Genomic DNA, 14,821 nt, shown 5'->3' on the forward strand with positions numbered 1-14,821 from the left:
ACTGCTGGTATTGAGCTACCGACTTTAAGTTCTCAGATTTGGAGAATCTTAGTGGTAAGAAAAAGCTCATGAGATGTTTAGGGGTAGGACTGGGACTGTGTGATTATTCGTCTTTGGAAAACTCTCTTGCTGCTCTCTTATGAAGGATCTGGCTCATCCCCATATATCTCTTTTGCTCTTTTGATCTGCCGGCCTTATATTCAAGCTCCATGCTTTAATATCCGACTTTTTTGGAGATTTTTTAATAATTTCTATGGGTTAGATTCTCTTAAATGTGGCTTCTCACCTTCAAAATTCTACCTTTATAGGCATTCTGATTTCATTTTTCTAATATTTTTTCGAGGTAAACATTTTCTTTCTTCGCTAATATACTTCTTGACTAGGAATTGGTATGTGACTCCATCCATCCTCTGCATTGTCGGTTTAACTGAAATTTTTGAATGATGCTAAAAGAAAGCAAAGGATTAACTCCAATTCCCAATCTGTGGCTTTTCTATGTAGATTACATTCAGTTTATAGTAAAGTTTACATTGCTTTTTTTTTTTTTTTTAAATTTAGGGTTTGTCCGTTTGGAGGGTTGGGGGTGTTGGGTTGGGAGGTGTTGGGATTTTTATATATAATCTTATAGAGAGATTTTGTCCCAACAGTCTCGAACGCCTGAAACGGTAGAGGGTTGGGAGGTGTTCGTTCCGAACACCTCTCAACCTAACACCCCTCAACCCTCCAAACAGGCAAACCCTTTACTGAATTGTCCTTATTTCTTACTTTTCGGAAAGGATTCCTTCTTTCTTACTAATATTTATGGACAAATGGATCTTGCATTTGGAACTAGACTCATCCTAAATTCAGCGTGACAAAGTATATTTAACTGTAAAGGATTCATCTCCTCTCACTTGTAATTGCATGTCATACTAGATTCTACAATTTTTTGTGTCCATAGACTTTTGAACTTCTGTGTTCATAACCTACTTTAGGGTATGCGTATAATTTCAGGGTAAGCACTAGACTTTGGTGTTTTGCATGTGGAAGTCTCGTCAATTTCCTTGACCTAAGAAGACGTTATCCCATGCAGATACTTCACATGTCCTCCCTCTTTCAGGGAATTTCAGAAAAATCGTTTTGCCAGAGATTTTGAGTGTGTGAGTTCCTCTTATTTCTTTGATTAGCTTTTAACATATTAGGACAAGACAGTGGGTAGGAGCAATCGTTATTTCACTTATTTGTGGTATACTAAGTAATAAATTGGATTTTTTAAAATTAATTTATGACTTTTTTGAGGCAAACCCAGCAGATTTCAGTATTAATATTTATGGATTATCAACTTGGTAGGGTTGATGTATGATTTATAAGTTATTCCTATTAGATTATGTGATTTGACCTAATTTCTTCGTTTCTTGTGTGTGATTTTAGGAAGAGAAGGTATTAATTTAAGGATAAGTTTAAGATTTTGTTTGAATCATTTTGACCTCATTTTTTAACCATGTAAGTAAAAAAGATACTAAAACAGATACTGCAAAACCTTGATCTGTCTTCAACAGGGTGAATAACATAGACTAATTATTTGATTTCTCTAGTTAAAAGGTCGTAGCGAGAGAATTTTAGTGTTCTGGAGACAACCAACACAATACAAATCTGAAGTGTTACAAATAGCAACTAACCTAACCATTTTTAACTCAAATCAGACATCAAAATAACCATTATTAAATGTCCCAAAAAGAAAAAAGTGATAATCTAATAATAGTTTTGGCCTAGTGGGAAGGTGTGTGAAAATTATACTCTTTGATCAGGGTTCAATCCTCCCCATCTCACACATGGATTGTTCATGAATTTGTCTGGTATGTATAGTTTGTGAGCCAGTACTTAGATCTATTGGGTTTATCGCTGCTCATTCGAAGAGTAGTAGTTGCGGAACCACTCGAGTGATAACCTAGTTGGTGAATCTCTTTAGGGTTAAAATCGTATGGACTTGAGAGGTTCTGAGTTTGATTTTCCCTGTGAACAATATCTTTTGTGGTCACGCGCTGGATTTCTACAAAACTTATCCTACCGTCATGTGAGAAACTTTTATGCACGTGGGTCTGTCGGCCTAAGTTTAGCACAATATCGAATGTTCAAAAGACAAATTTGTATGGTGTCATTTTCAATTAAAAACAAGAGTAGTAAGTGCGGGTCTTGCTTCTTTTAGGGATGACATTTTGTTCAACTTCTCCAACTTGCAATTTGGATGGATGCATCCTTTATCCTTATTTCCAAATGAGTCATGAGGATAAGTATGGAATATTATTTTCATTTCCTTCCCTTTACTTTCATACCAAATAATTAGATATATCATATATATCATTTTCCTTCAATTTCTTACTATTTAACCAATTTTCAAATTTTTTACGTTCCTTTTTAAGAGTTAAGACCCAACACTGGATTCCATCATAGCAAATGTTAAACATAGCATCATGAAAGTAGCATAAAAAATTACAAACATTGGACTACACCTAATGACAACTATTTCATGATATTTAAGGCATATGATTTATTCGCGAAATATTCCATAAAATGTTCAAAGATTTCTTTAAATTTATCTCCCTACATGTTTTACCTTCTATAAAACCTACTACAAATGCATCCTTTATAGCATTCCAATGCCCTTAGGTTATTGGGTAAATGAATAAAAATGTTTTCGTGTTTTAGAGTTTGAAAAAGTTCTATTGTAATATGTTTTATAAATTTAAAAATTAGGTGGGAAAATATTCATTTGTGGTGAATCATATTACTATCCTTAGATATTCGTTAACCAGACCCTTAAAATGAAATCAACAAAACTAACATTAAAATAATTAAATTCCAAGTCTGCCCTCATGACAATTAACACACACGAGTCCACTATTTCAGTATGACGTCACCATATATATGATGTGTGTCACAATTAATCTAATGTAAATTTATCTCATCATCTTCCATATGACAAATTGTTGACATTTTTATTAATTAATTGTGCCATCTAATTATAAATTTCTCCATTATTCTCTCTTTTTATAGTATTGCAAGTGGTAGAGGTAGCCCATCATCAAAATTGAGTACATATTTTTCTCCCCATCCAAATGGTTTTTCCATTAGATGTTTTGTGGGGTAACAATTATTATTAACACATTCAAATTAATAATAATCTCAATGTAGCACAAAACAAAATTATCGATGTAGATTCATCGTGGTAAAAAATTTATGGCAAGTAATTATCATCAATAGATTCAATATTCCGTTTCGCTTTTATTTCGTACAATCTTTAACATGTACTGAAATACATAAAATCGTTAAATCTCTATAAAAAGTAGCTAGAATCTAATTTGGAATAAATATTTTATCATAAATTTACAATTAATTAGCATATATATCCTACCAAATTCATAAAATCGTTAGATACACAGGAAAAACCGGTAATTTAAAAAACCCTTTGATTAACTAAGAAAAATACATAACATATCTAAACTGTTTTAAACCATTTGGTGTAAATTGTGTAACAAATATTTTTTTATAACAATTCCCATTTCATTTCCTATATAAAAAATAAGCTTTCTTCTCATTTGATGCAAAAAAACACTTATTATGAAATCACCATAATGTAAATTTGCAATTAGGTTATTCATTATCATACAAAAATGTGATAAAATACAAATGTGGGTTATTGCATTTAGGGTAAATATGAAAATATATTGTTTCAATAGATTCAATATTCCTTTTTATTTTTATTTCTTAAAATCTCTAACATATACCGAAATACGTAAAACCATTAAATTTCAATAAAAGTAGTTAGAATCTAATTTGGAATAAATATTATACCATAAATTTATAATTAATTAGCATATATATCCCACCAAATTCATAAACTCGTTAGGTTCGCGGGAAAAACCGGTAATTTTAAAAAATCGTTTGATTAACCAAGAAAAATACATAACAAATCTAAACCGTTTTAAATGGTTTGATGTAAATTGTGTAACACATATATTTTTTTATAACAATTCCCATTTCCTTTCCTATATAAAAAATAAGCTTTCATCTTATTTGATACAAAAAAAACCTATAATGAAATCACCATAATGTAAATTTGCAATTGGCTTCTTCATTATCATACAAAAATGTGGTAAAATACCAATGTGGGTTATTGCATTTAGAGTAAATGAATTTATTTATCCCACATTGTTAATGTTGAAATGTAACAGCAGCTGGGCTTTTTAACCGCGACAATACCATGGCCAAACCTCTCTCTAATCCTCCTCCTGTCTGCGTCCCTCGCTCCAAACACATATAAACGCAGCACCGGCACCAAATCTCATCGTCATCAACCCAAAACCCCTCCCATCCCTTTCTCTCTCTCTCTCAATTCTCTGTCCTCTTCAATCTCTCTCTCGCCTCATCCAATCCAAATCATCGTCTCATTCACTCCTCAGAAATCAATCCTGCGATTCGTTGATTATTCATTTTTATTTTCAACTGGTGTAAACTGCGATTTTTTAATCCGATTCTATATAATTCGATTGAATCCGCACTGTTGGATCCATATCGGGTCATATTTCTGGCCATAATTGAGGGGCAGTTTATGGAATGGAAGGATTGGTGAATCAAAGTATCAGAGTGTAAGACGCAAGATGCCAGGATTAACGCACCAAAATGAACAATTCAGAAAGGCTTCATCGACGGTCCAGTCCAATTGGTTATGGTCTAAGCAGGGCGTCGATGTTAGCCAGAATCAACTCCAGAAGGTATTGGGTTCTTTTTCTTTTTTATTTATGATTTATAATTATTATTATTTTGGTTGTCTTGTTGTCGCAGTGAGTAGTTTCGAGTATTGGATTGAATTCGATCACTGTTCCAAGTCGGATTTTATATGAATGAATGCTTGATTGAGTTTGGATTGGATCTTGCAGTGCAAGCAAATTATTGCTGGCGGTGTTTTTTTTGTTGCGTAATTAATGGATAGAGGTTTCATGTTTTTTTTTTTTTTTGGATTAATTTGTCAATCGAATGGGGTTTATATTTTTTTGTTGCCCATTTTTTGGTAATAGAGAACTTGTCTGGTTCTAGGGTGCTAGGGGTAACACTTCTATCAGCTGGAGTCTGGTTTGGATCCCTGGAGCAAGAAAAAACCACCCCTAATTTTACTGATGCTTGGGTGAGGGCCACTTCAAGCATTGGGCATTGTCCCATAAAGTACAGGGTTTCCTCGTTCCCAAAAAATGGTAAAAGAATAGGGAACTTGTATGAGTTATGTGCCCTTCTCAATGGGGCTGGGTACCACGTTTTGAAGTCAGGATTCTGCTTTTGTGTAACTTTTCTTGCTGAAGGAATGTGAATTTTGGGCATTGCCCATGCTATTGGGTTCCCTTGTTTTTGACAAAATGGAAAACTAACAGGGAATAGGGACTTGTACAAGTTATGTACTTATTAAATAAACGGGGCTGTCCTTGGAAACTTTTCTTGCTGAGGCAATGGTTTCTCAATCAATCATCTACTTGCTTGGAGAGGAAAGAGAATGTTGGGCATTTGAAACCCTAGTTGAAATAAGAGAAACATTTACTCTGCTGTTTCATGCACTTCTCTTATATGCGGAATTTATTGAAACGAGTGAATGGAAGAGTGTCATGATATTTGCATTAAATGGTATTGACATGCTATTTTTTTTCCCTAGGGGCAAATAGATGCTTTTTAAGTTGTTGATTGAATCAAGTTTTCTGGTCCTACATTGAAGAGGTTCCACATCCTCAAATATTATTGAGTCAAGTTCGTGATTATTCTATGATAAATTGAGTTTACGACAAATATTTATTGTACAAATCCAAAATTGGGTTTGGGAATGCAAATGCATTGTTTATATCACGTCTTTAGGTTCTATGGCAAATTTACAAAATGGTATTATTAGTTGCTAAACAGTGTTGCACACTTGTGTTGTAGTTCTGGAGTGAACTGTCTCCACAAGCCAGGTGGGAGCTCTTGAGAATTGAGAAGCAAACACTCTTTGAGCAAGCACGTAAGAACATGTACTGCTCCAGATGCAATGGACTCCTGCTTGAAGGCTTTTTGCAGATTGTCATGTACGGAAAGTCTTTGCAGCAGGAGGGAGCAGGTGGACACCTTCCCTCAAACAGACCAGGAGTATCAAAAGATCAAATTGACAGTGGCTCTAGTACCTGTAATGGATGCCAAGATGAAATTCAGGATCCGTCTGTTCATCCCTGGGGAGGTCTGACCACAACTCGTGATGGATCGCTGACCCTTTTGGACTGCTATTTGTATTCAAAATCTCTTAAGGGGCTTCAAAATGTTGGTTCTACTAAATATTATTTTCCAATATCTGTTTATTGTACTTTTATTTGTAGTTGCTAATGTATCACTTGAATCAGGTATTTGACAGTGCACGTGCAAGGGAACGAGAACGAGAATTGCTCTATCCTGATGCATGTGGTGGGGGAGGTCGGGGTTGGATAAGCCAAGGAATAACAAGTTATGGCAGAGGACATGGACCCAGGGAAACATGTGCATTGCATACTGCTAGGCTTTCGTGTGATACATTGGTGGATTTCTGGTCAGCCCTTGGAGAAGATACTCGGCAATCCCTTTTAAGGATGAAAGAAGAGGATTTTATTGAGAGGCTCATGTTCAGGTATGTGCTGATATTTACATGTGGTGTTCTGTTTAAATTAGTGAAAGAAAGGTATGGGAATTGATCTTGCTGGTTAATTTGAAAGCAAAGTCAAATACCAACACTGGAGGTGGTGATATTAGTGAACTTTATGAAGTTCAGAGAAATAGCTTAATTTGACAGGATGAGAAAGGGGTGATATGGTCAGAAGGCATATTTGGAAGACATGGTTGTTGAAGGGTGCATCAGTGCATGTGGCTGATGATTGTCAAAGATTACAGCTGGAGGCAGCACGAACCATTATCTACTTTTTTTTGTCTGTCCAATGTCATTCTTGGCCCATCTCTGGCTTGATTCAATCTTGTAATGGCACAATGTCCTCGCTAGTTTTGCCTCTAGACTAGTAGCTCAGCATGTTGTTATATTATGTTATTTCTTTTGTCCTTAACCCAAATGCTGTGGATGCTAATGTTGTAAGTTTAATGAGCATATTTTTTGAAATGATTTACTTAAGCAGTTGATGATATTGTCACAGGTTTGACAGCAAGAGATTTTGCAGAGACTGCAGAAGGAATGTTATTCGTGAGTTCAAGGAACTGAAAGAGCTGAAGCGAATGCGGAGAGAACCTCACTGTACTGGTTGGTTTTGTGTTGCAGATACAGCCTTTCAGTATGAGGTGTTTAACCTATTTCTTTCGTTTTTTTCCCTAGATCTTTGTGAATTTCTGGTTCTTTTATTGTATTAAACTGACTTTTCATCAACTTTTGGAGGAAGTTTTGATGACTAGATCCTATTTCTATGGCTTTCTGTGAGAGTTTAATGCCATTTAGAGTATAACTCAATTTCATCTTCTATATTCTTAGGTATCTGATGACACAATCCAAGCTGATTGGCGCCATACTTTTGCTGACACCGTGGGAACATACCATCATTTTGAATGGGCAGTCGGAACAGGAGAAGGAAAATCTGACATCCTTGAATTTGAAAATGTTGGCATGAATGGAAGTGTTCAAGTTAGTGGCCTAGATCTTGGTGGTTTCAATGCATGTTACATTACGCTGAGAGCTTGGAAACTAGATGGCCGATGCACCGAACTTTATGTAAAAGCTCATGCATTAAAGGGTCAACATTGTGTGCACTGTTGGCTGGTTGTCGGTGATGGATATGTCACAATTACAAGGGGAGAAAGTATCAGAAGATTTTTTGAGCATGCGGAAGAGGCTGAAGAAGAAGAGGTAGTATAAGTTCTTTAACTCTTATAATTACCATATAATTGGTGTCAAAGTTCTGTATTACTGTTGTGGTGACTTTCATGATTATGTATAACTTTTCGAAATTGTGTATGTTTTCAGGATGATGATTCCACAGACAAGGATGGAAATGAGATTGATGGAGAATGCTCACGCCCGCAAAAGCATGCAAAGAGTCCTGAACTTGCTCGAGAATTTCTTCTAGATGCTGCAACTGTTATTTTCAAGGAGCAGGCATGTTTTACATTCTTGCAATGTCCTTGTTATTAATTCCATCTGCAGTCTGCACACTTCGAATCTAATTGTTTGCTACTATCTCAATTACTTATGCATGAAAATTGTGATGATTAGGTTGATAGACCAAGTGAATGATGATGGTCAGTTGTATGTTCCTTTTTCTTATTTGTCTTCAAAGCTTGGTCTTTGCTCTAGGGTTGCACCTTCTTGGTGCCCCTTTGTAGAGTATTCTTTTTTGCACTAAGAAAAAAAGGAAAAAAAGAAAAGACAGTCCGTTGTATTTAATTTTTGGCACATCCGTGGAACTTAAACGAGGGGGTGAATTTTAAGCTGAAGTTATGTAAAGATAATTCAGATACAACCATGTGTATTTTGTTAAGCAAACCTATTGCAAATGTAAATATTCAAACGGGAATTGTGGAAATGTAAAAAGAAAAAGCAAATTTCTGTGGGAAAAGAAACTTCACTGGTTGAAGGCTAGGTCAATAATGTATTCCGCTAAAAAATTGATCTGATGAGATATCTTGTAAAATAAATAAATCCAATTCCTAGACTCAGAGACATACAACAACGGAAATGATGCCTCTTTTTAATGTTAAGTTGGAGTAGAGGCATGAACGTGAATTTACATAATCCATTCTGCTGCATCCGTATTTCCTAATGATGTATGAAGGCCTTGCGCAATGTCCTCAATTTATCCGCACTTGCACTTGTAGTTTCAATTGTTTGTTTGCACTTTGCAGGTATGAGCATAACAAGCTTTACAACTTTTTTTGCGGCATTTTTTCAGGTTGAAAAGGCTTTCCGGGAGGGAACTGCACGCCAGAATGCACACAGCATCTTTGTTTCTCTTGGACTAAAGCTGCTGGAAGATCGTGTTCATGTTGCATGCAAAGAAATTATTACGTTGGAAAAGCAGGTCTTGTGGCTTCCAATGATATTTAATATAATATTCCTCTTCTGTGTCAATGAAACAGAAAAAAGAGATCTATCCCTTCTTACAGGAAAGTATTGTTGACACCACTGCGATCTTTTTCTTACAGATGAAACTTCTTGAAGAAGAAGAAAAGGAAAAGCGTGAAGAAGAAGAACGCAAAGAGAAGAGGAAAACAAAAGAAAGAGAGAAAAAGCTGCGCAGAAAGGAGAGGTTAAAAGGGAAAGAAAGAGACAAAGAAAAGACGTCTCCTGAATCAAATCATACTCCTGTTTCTCCTGATGTCTCAAAGCAAGATTCAGCACCAAACACCGATGAGGAGCCTAATAACCTTGTCAGTTATTGGGATTCTGTTAGTGAAACACATGGCACTGTTCCCTCAAGACCTGCATCTCCTGATGTGCTGGAAGACGATTTCTCAAATGCTTTTAACTCTTCAAAAATGCAAACCGAGTCTTATAATTGTCATAATGAGGAAGCTGCAAATGTGAAAGATGGTACTGATCCTTTCATGACAGAGCAATCCAAATATTTACGTCAGAGATTGAAGTGTCAGAAAGATGTCCAACATCATACATCTTCAAAGTGGTCTGACAGACGGCGGTTTGGAGTTGGTTCAGAAAGTGCTGTTGGGGTGAATAGATTTGACTCAAGATATCACCGTGATAACTTTGAGACTCCTTCCAGGGGCGTCAATGGATCAAACAGGCAAGTAGGGATGACTACTTCCAAGCCTAATAGTCGAAGCGGTAGCCTTAAGTTTAGGGAGAAATTTCACTACTCTGGCAACAAGACAAGTGATAGATATGACTCCTATTCTTGCAGCTGCAACCCACAGAATGAATACCGAATGAAGGTTGATGTTTCTACAACAGGAGTAGGTTGGGAGAGAAAATCTGTCAGGAAGTCAGAATCTACATTAGATATGTCCAAGCCATTTCATCGTGGCAACAGGAAGGGTCAAATAGATTCCATGCATGAGAATTGTGGAAGGCCCAAAAATAAAATCATTACAGGAAGCAATTCTTCTAGCCGAGATTTGATTCATTCCAAGAAAGTTTGGGAGCCCATGGAATTACAAAAGAAGTACCCCCGGAGTAACTCAGACTCTGATGTTACCTTGAGCTCATCTATTTCCAAGGTTGAAGAACGCAACCTTGGAAATGTTACTGGTAATTCAGTTGAGAATGGTTCCGGGGCCAATAAAACGAAGGAAGCAAGTACTTGTAGAGTTGGAACAGACGTGGGCTTTCAGAATAGACACAGTTTGGAAACTAAGGAGTCTTCCTATTTGTCCAAATCTATTTATGAAGAAGTTCCATTGCATCCTAAGGTTGCTTCCTCAAGTGTCACTTCCGACCCCATTTTAAGTAATAGTTCCAACTCTGACAACTGCTCTTCATGTCTTAGCGAGGGAGATAGCAATACAACATCTTCAAACCATGGAAATCTGGAATCATCATCCACATCAGATTCTGAAGATGCCAGTCAACAATCAGAGGCTAGAGAATCTTCCGTATGCATCCAAAGTGACTCGTCAGATCATCGGGAAGTTGCTAAGGAAAGAGAAATCAGTTATGGTGAAGGGGATGCACTAGCAAGCAGGAATATGGACAGGATTTCACCAGATGTTACTGAAAATAATGTACTAGAAAATTCACTGATGAAAACATTACAGAGTTCTGATAACGGAGTGCTTAATGTTGGTATGGTCTCCCAGCATCAAGAGGTGTTTGATCCTATCCATAATCCAAATCTACATTTCCCTATGATTCAGGCTCCTTCAACGATGGGATACTACCATCAAAATTCTGTTTCCTGGCCTGCTGCTCCAGCTAGTGGAATGATGCCCTTTCACCATCCTAATCCCTACTTGTATGCTGATCATTTTGGGTGGGGTTTGGATGGAAGCTCTCGCCTATGCATGCAGTATGGTGCTCTGCAGCATTTACCTCCTCCCATGGTTAATCATGCTCCTATTCCAGTTTATAAGCCAGTTGCCAATGCCAACAGCTTGAACTTGGAGGAGCGATCTTGGATTTCTACTCCCGCAGTGGCGCAAGAAGTTTTTAATGGAGGCAGTACAGAGAGGGTGGCTCCAACTCGTTCACATCGAATGGAAGGACCTCTAGGTGGGAACGTTGGGCAGAATGATAACCCTTCCAAATTGCAAATGGGTGACACCAACTTCTCCTTGTTCCATTTTGACGGGCCTCTCTCTCTTTCAACAGGATGTAGTTCAAATCCTGAATCTTCAGACAATGGTATTGTTGGGGACTTCTCTTCAAAGTTTTCTGCAGATCATGTCGAAAATAATCATGCTTGCAACAAGAAAGAGACGACTACTGAAGAGTACAACTTGTTTTCAGCAAGTAATGGCTTAAGTTTTTCGTTCTTCTAATTGTCCGAGAAGGCGTGAGGTGCTTGTTAGGGAATCCAGTTCTTATCTTCTCGTGTGGTATTCGAAGCTTGAGCCCTATGTAATCCTTACTCAATAATCTTCCTCCGAGAAATTCCAAATTTCAGTTTAAAGATTTTTAAAAAAAAATTGATTGTTATCCAAATTGTCTCATTTTTTATATTTAGTGCAGAGATGGAAAAGTTTGGGAAAGTACAGTGTTTGAAGGTTTTTTGTATGGGGTTGGTTTTCTTTAATGGAGGATTTGTGGGTATGCCATTTTCTTTTATACTGGCATGTCGGCATAGAGTATTATCTAGTCTATATTCCTTGGTTTAGGTTTTGAAACCATCAAAGGAATCTTCAAATCCTAAGGTAAGTGATATGATTTCACTTGCATTGATTACTTTTGGTGGCCAGCTTGTTGATGGCTTCTTGTGGCATTCTTCATCTGGAAGACATGCTGTATGTGATATTCAATCCTGCCTTTTGCTTTCTGAAATAAGTTTCAGGTGAAAATCTTCAATTTTGAACTCTATCCAATCCCAGATACCACCCATGTGATAAATATGCTGCTTCTGTGCCCTTGCAGCATCATTGTTATGAAGCAGTTTCATTGTTATTGGTTGCCAAAATGTGTAACGTATGAAGCACTTTCATTGTTATTTGCTGCCAAAATGTTTTGATGGACTGAGTGGAGTTTGCTTTTGAAGTTGATAGTGATAACTCTTCGCAAATGGAGCAAGTTTAACTCTTGTTGTAGCATTTTTCCATGGGCTTTGTGGAGTTAACTCTCATTTGTAGGCTTCGGCCACATTCTCATTGCACAGGCTTCGGTTTGATCTTACCTATCACCAATGTGAAACGGAATGAATCGGTGGCCCGAGTTTAGAACTGACCTAGCTGTCCGATGAGCATGTTGGACTACGGAATTCTCAAATACCAAAAAAAGAAAGAAGTGGAGTTTGCCACTGCACACATTTGGGCCGAATAAAAGTAAATGGAGACGATCTGAAGGAACAGTATAACTAAATGAAATGATCAGCAATATAATCATGACTTGGGTCTGGAGAAGCAGAATCCAGGTTCATCCACAAATTGAATCAAATTTCTGACACACATAATTGGTACATTACTGTTACATAACTAGCGAAACAATGAGACCAAATGCCTAGAATCAGCTTCTTGCCTGACAAAATTTCAGAACCGCGAGATAAAAACCAGGCTCGTCCACAAATTCAGCCATCTCAAAAGAATTTTCAGCAGCAGCTTTCTCTAAATTACTCTTATCAGGCAAGTCAGAAACTATAACATCTGGATATCGTTCCCGTTGCTGCATTAACGCCCCCCTCCCTTGGGGATGGCTGATGACTAATTTGGCACCTAAACAAGTTACAGGTTGATTAAGAGCCTTAAACAAGTAATATAGCAAGTAACGACTGTTATCTTATCCGATTCATAAGTTGAAAAAGAAAAAAAAAATTCTGAAGAATTACCTGGCGAACAAAGTTTTGCGAGCTCCCTGAGAATCTGATCAAGTTGAAAGGGCAAAGCAGGTAGGAAATAGAGAAACACAACATCCAGAGGAGACCACTTTTCTGGAACATGTATTAATTTCCCTTGCCAACATTTAACATTGTCGTATTTTTCTTTGACGCAAGCTAACAGAAAAAGGGAATCATGGACAACAAACAAAATTTTGCAGGGTGAAGTACTAACCAACTGATCCACAAATTCTTCAGAACCAATTGAAATCAAAACCCTTGAAGTCTCGTCAATTCCTCCAGCAGAAATTATACGGCCAATCTTTTGGTTATTCTCTTCATTCGAGTTTAAATCATCAGAATCAAGAAATGACCAATCTTTTTCGACAAAATCTTCAAAATTAACTACGGAAACTGATCCCTCATTTGAAGGAGTTGTACAAGCTATGGATGACCGGCGAGGGCCCAAACTGGACCAAAAAGAAACAGAAAGGGAAGAGAGGCAGCCACAAAAACATCGGTGATGAACTAGTGACGTGTGGAGAGGCTGTGTTCGAACAAAAGGAAATGACGGCCGGGAAGGTAATGGAAGGAGGAAAGTAGAAGGCGAGAATAGAGTATTCATATAGGAGTCGTATTCTATCCCCTCAAGGAATATACTTGATACAAAATAAGAGATTTCCCAGCAGTGTGTTGATACTTGAAAATAAGAGGACTAAAAACTGTCACTGCCAAAGCTATCAACCTCCCTTACGTGACTAAATATGCTCGGATCTAAACCCCAAACACTTCAATCTCAGTAACAAGAGCATTAAACATTAACAACAAGAAACCGAATCCGACTATAACATCAATTAACAAGTTCAACACTTCAACGCTATGATTGCACCAATTAATCACGTTGCTTCTTTTCGGAATGTCCCTGTCAATAAGTACCAAATTGATATAAATGTCTTAAAATGCTAGAATGAAGTGATAGACGGAATTGAATTCATGAAGATGGTATCACAAAACCGCCAGCTACAAAACTCCAATATTCAAGCTACTTGTTTTCATTGACATATACTTCTACTTGTCTATTCATGGGATTCTAACAAAAAAACCAGTTTCCTCTAGTAAATAAATCTAAATGAAGCGAAAATTATAAACCCATACCGGGTTTTGAAGTACGAATGAAGATGTGGATTGCAGTCTGGTGTAGCAATCAACACAAGTACATAAGTACTCAACATGTACTGAGAATCATAAATATTTTGGCACAGTGATGCATGTAGGTGGGGGGAATTGAATATCCTCTACCATTACTCCAGCGACTGCCACATGAACCTAGCTTGCACATTTGGTCAAAATCATCCACCACAAAGGGAATGAAAATGGCACATTCCAGTACCCAAACACTCCTCTCCAGGCCTTAGACCAGTCCAATTGAAATTCGAAACAAAAAAATATTCAAAATACAAAAGAAGAGAAAAGAACAACCCAATTTAACTGAGAAACTATCATCAAAACTGCATTTTTTCCCTTAATATTCCAGCTACAAATACGAGAGTTAAAAGAGATGGAAGACAAAAGTGAAAAAAAGAAAGAAAACAGGTTAAATTTTCTGCTAAGCAAATTCATCAACAGTTAATAAAAAATAAAAAATATTACAGGAAAAAACGAAACTCACCTCCATGACCTTGCACTTGCGAAGCGTTTCAGAAGATAAAGCGGCAAGGGGTTCGTTCTTCGTAGGATGAGAACGGAGACAGAGTATACTGATTGTTATTTATTTGGGCAAGCTAGAAGGCCCATCTATGAGTGGCCCATTTAATATGGGCCATATGGCCATTCAATAAGGCCCAAGACCAGGGTCGATGGCCATTCAACAAGGCCCAGGCCCAGGGTCA

At 37.1% G+C, this 14,821-nt stretch overlaps 2 protein-coding genes across 4 annotated transcripts; one reads left to right on the forward strand and one right to left on the reverse strand.

The window, feature by feature from the left end:
• The first annotated feature begins 4,236 nt into the window (after positions 1-4,236).
• LOC120012759 lies at positions 4,237-11,737 on the forward strand. Its single transcript, XM_038864235.1, has 8 exons — positions 4,237-4,751; positions 5,941-6,309; positions 6,390-6,649; positions 7,164-7,305; positions 7,493-7,864; positions 7,982-8,113; positions 8,907-9,035; positions 9,160-11,737. The coding sequence occupies exons 1-8, from the start codon at positions 4,638-4,640 to the stop codon at positions 11,449-11,451; spliced, it is 3,810 nt and encodes a 1,269-aa protein (XP_038720163.1). The 5' UTR covers positions 4,237-4,637; the 3' UTR covers positions 11,452-11,737.
• A 723-nt stretch (positions 11,738-12,460) lies between these two features.
• Positions 12,461-14,688, reverse strand: LOC120012020. 3 transcript variants are annotated; one of them, XM_038863244.1, is made up of 3 exons: positions 14,602-14,688; positions 12,945-13,854; positions 12,461-12,831 (listed from the first exon to the last, which is right to left on the reverse strand). In XM_038863244.1, the coding sequence occupies exons 2-3, from the start codon at positions 13,555-13,557 to the stop codon at positions 12,626-12,628; spliced, it is 819 nt and encodes a 272-aa protein (XP_038719172.1). In that variant the 5' UTR covers positions 13,558-13,854; positions 14,602-14,688; the 3' UTR covers positions 12,461-12,625. The 3 variants fall into 3 exon arrangements, with proteins under 3 accessions (XP_038719172.1, XP_038719171.1, XP_038719170.1); XM_038863243.1 differs by having other exon boundaries at positions 14,088-14,630; XM_038863242.1 differs by having other exon boundaries at positions 12,945-14,630.
• Positions 14,689-14,821: the final 133 nt, after the last annotated feature.

This window comes from Tripterygium wilfordii, chromosome 13, assembly GCF_013401445.1.
Source record: "Tripterygium wilfordii isolate XIE 37 chromosome 13, ASM1340144v1, whole genome shotgun sequence".
Classification (NCBI taxonomy): domain Eukaryota; kingdom Viridiplantae; phylum Streptophyta; class Magnoliopsida; order Celastrales; family Celastraceae; genus Tripterygium; species Tripterygium wilfordii.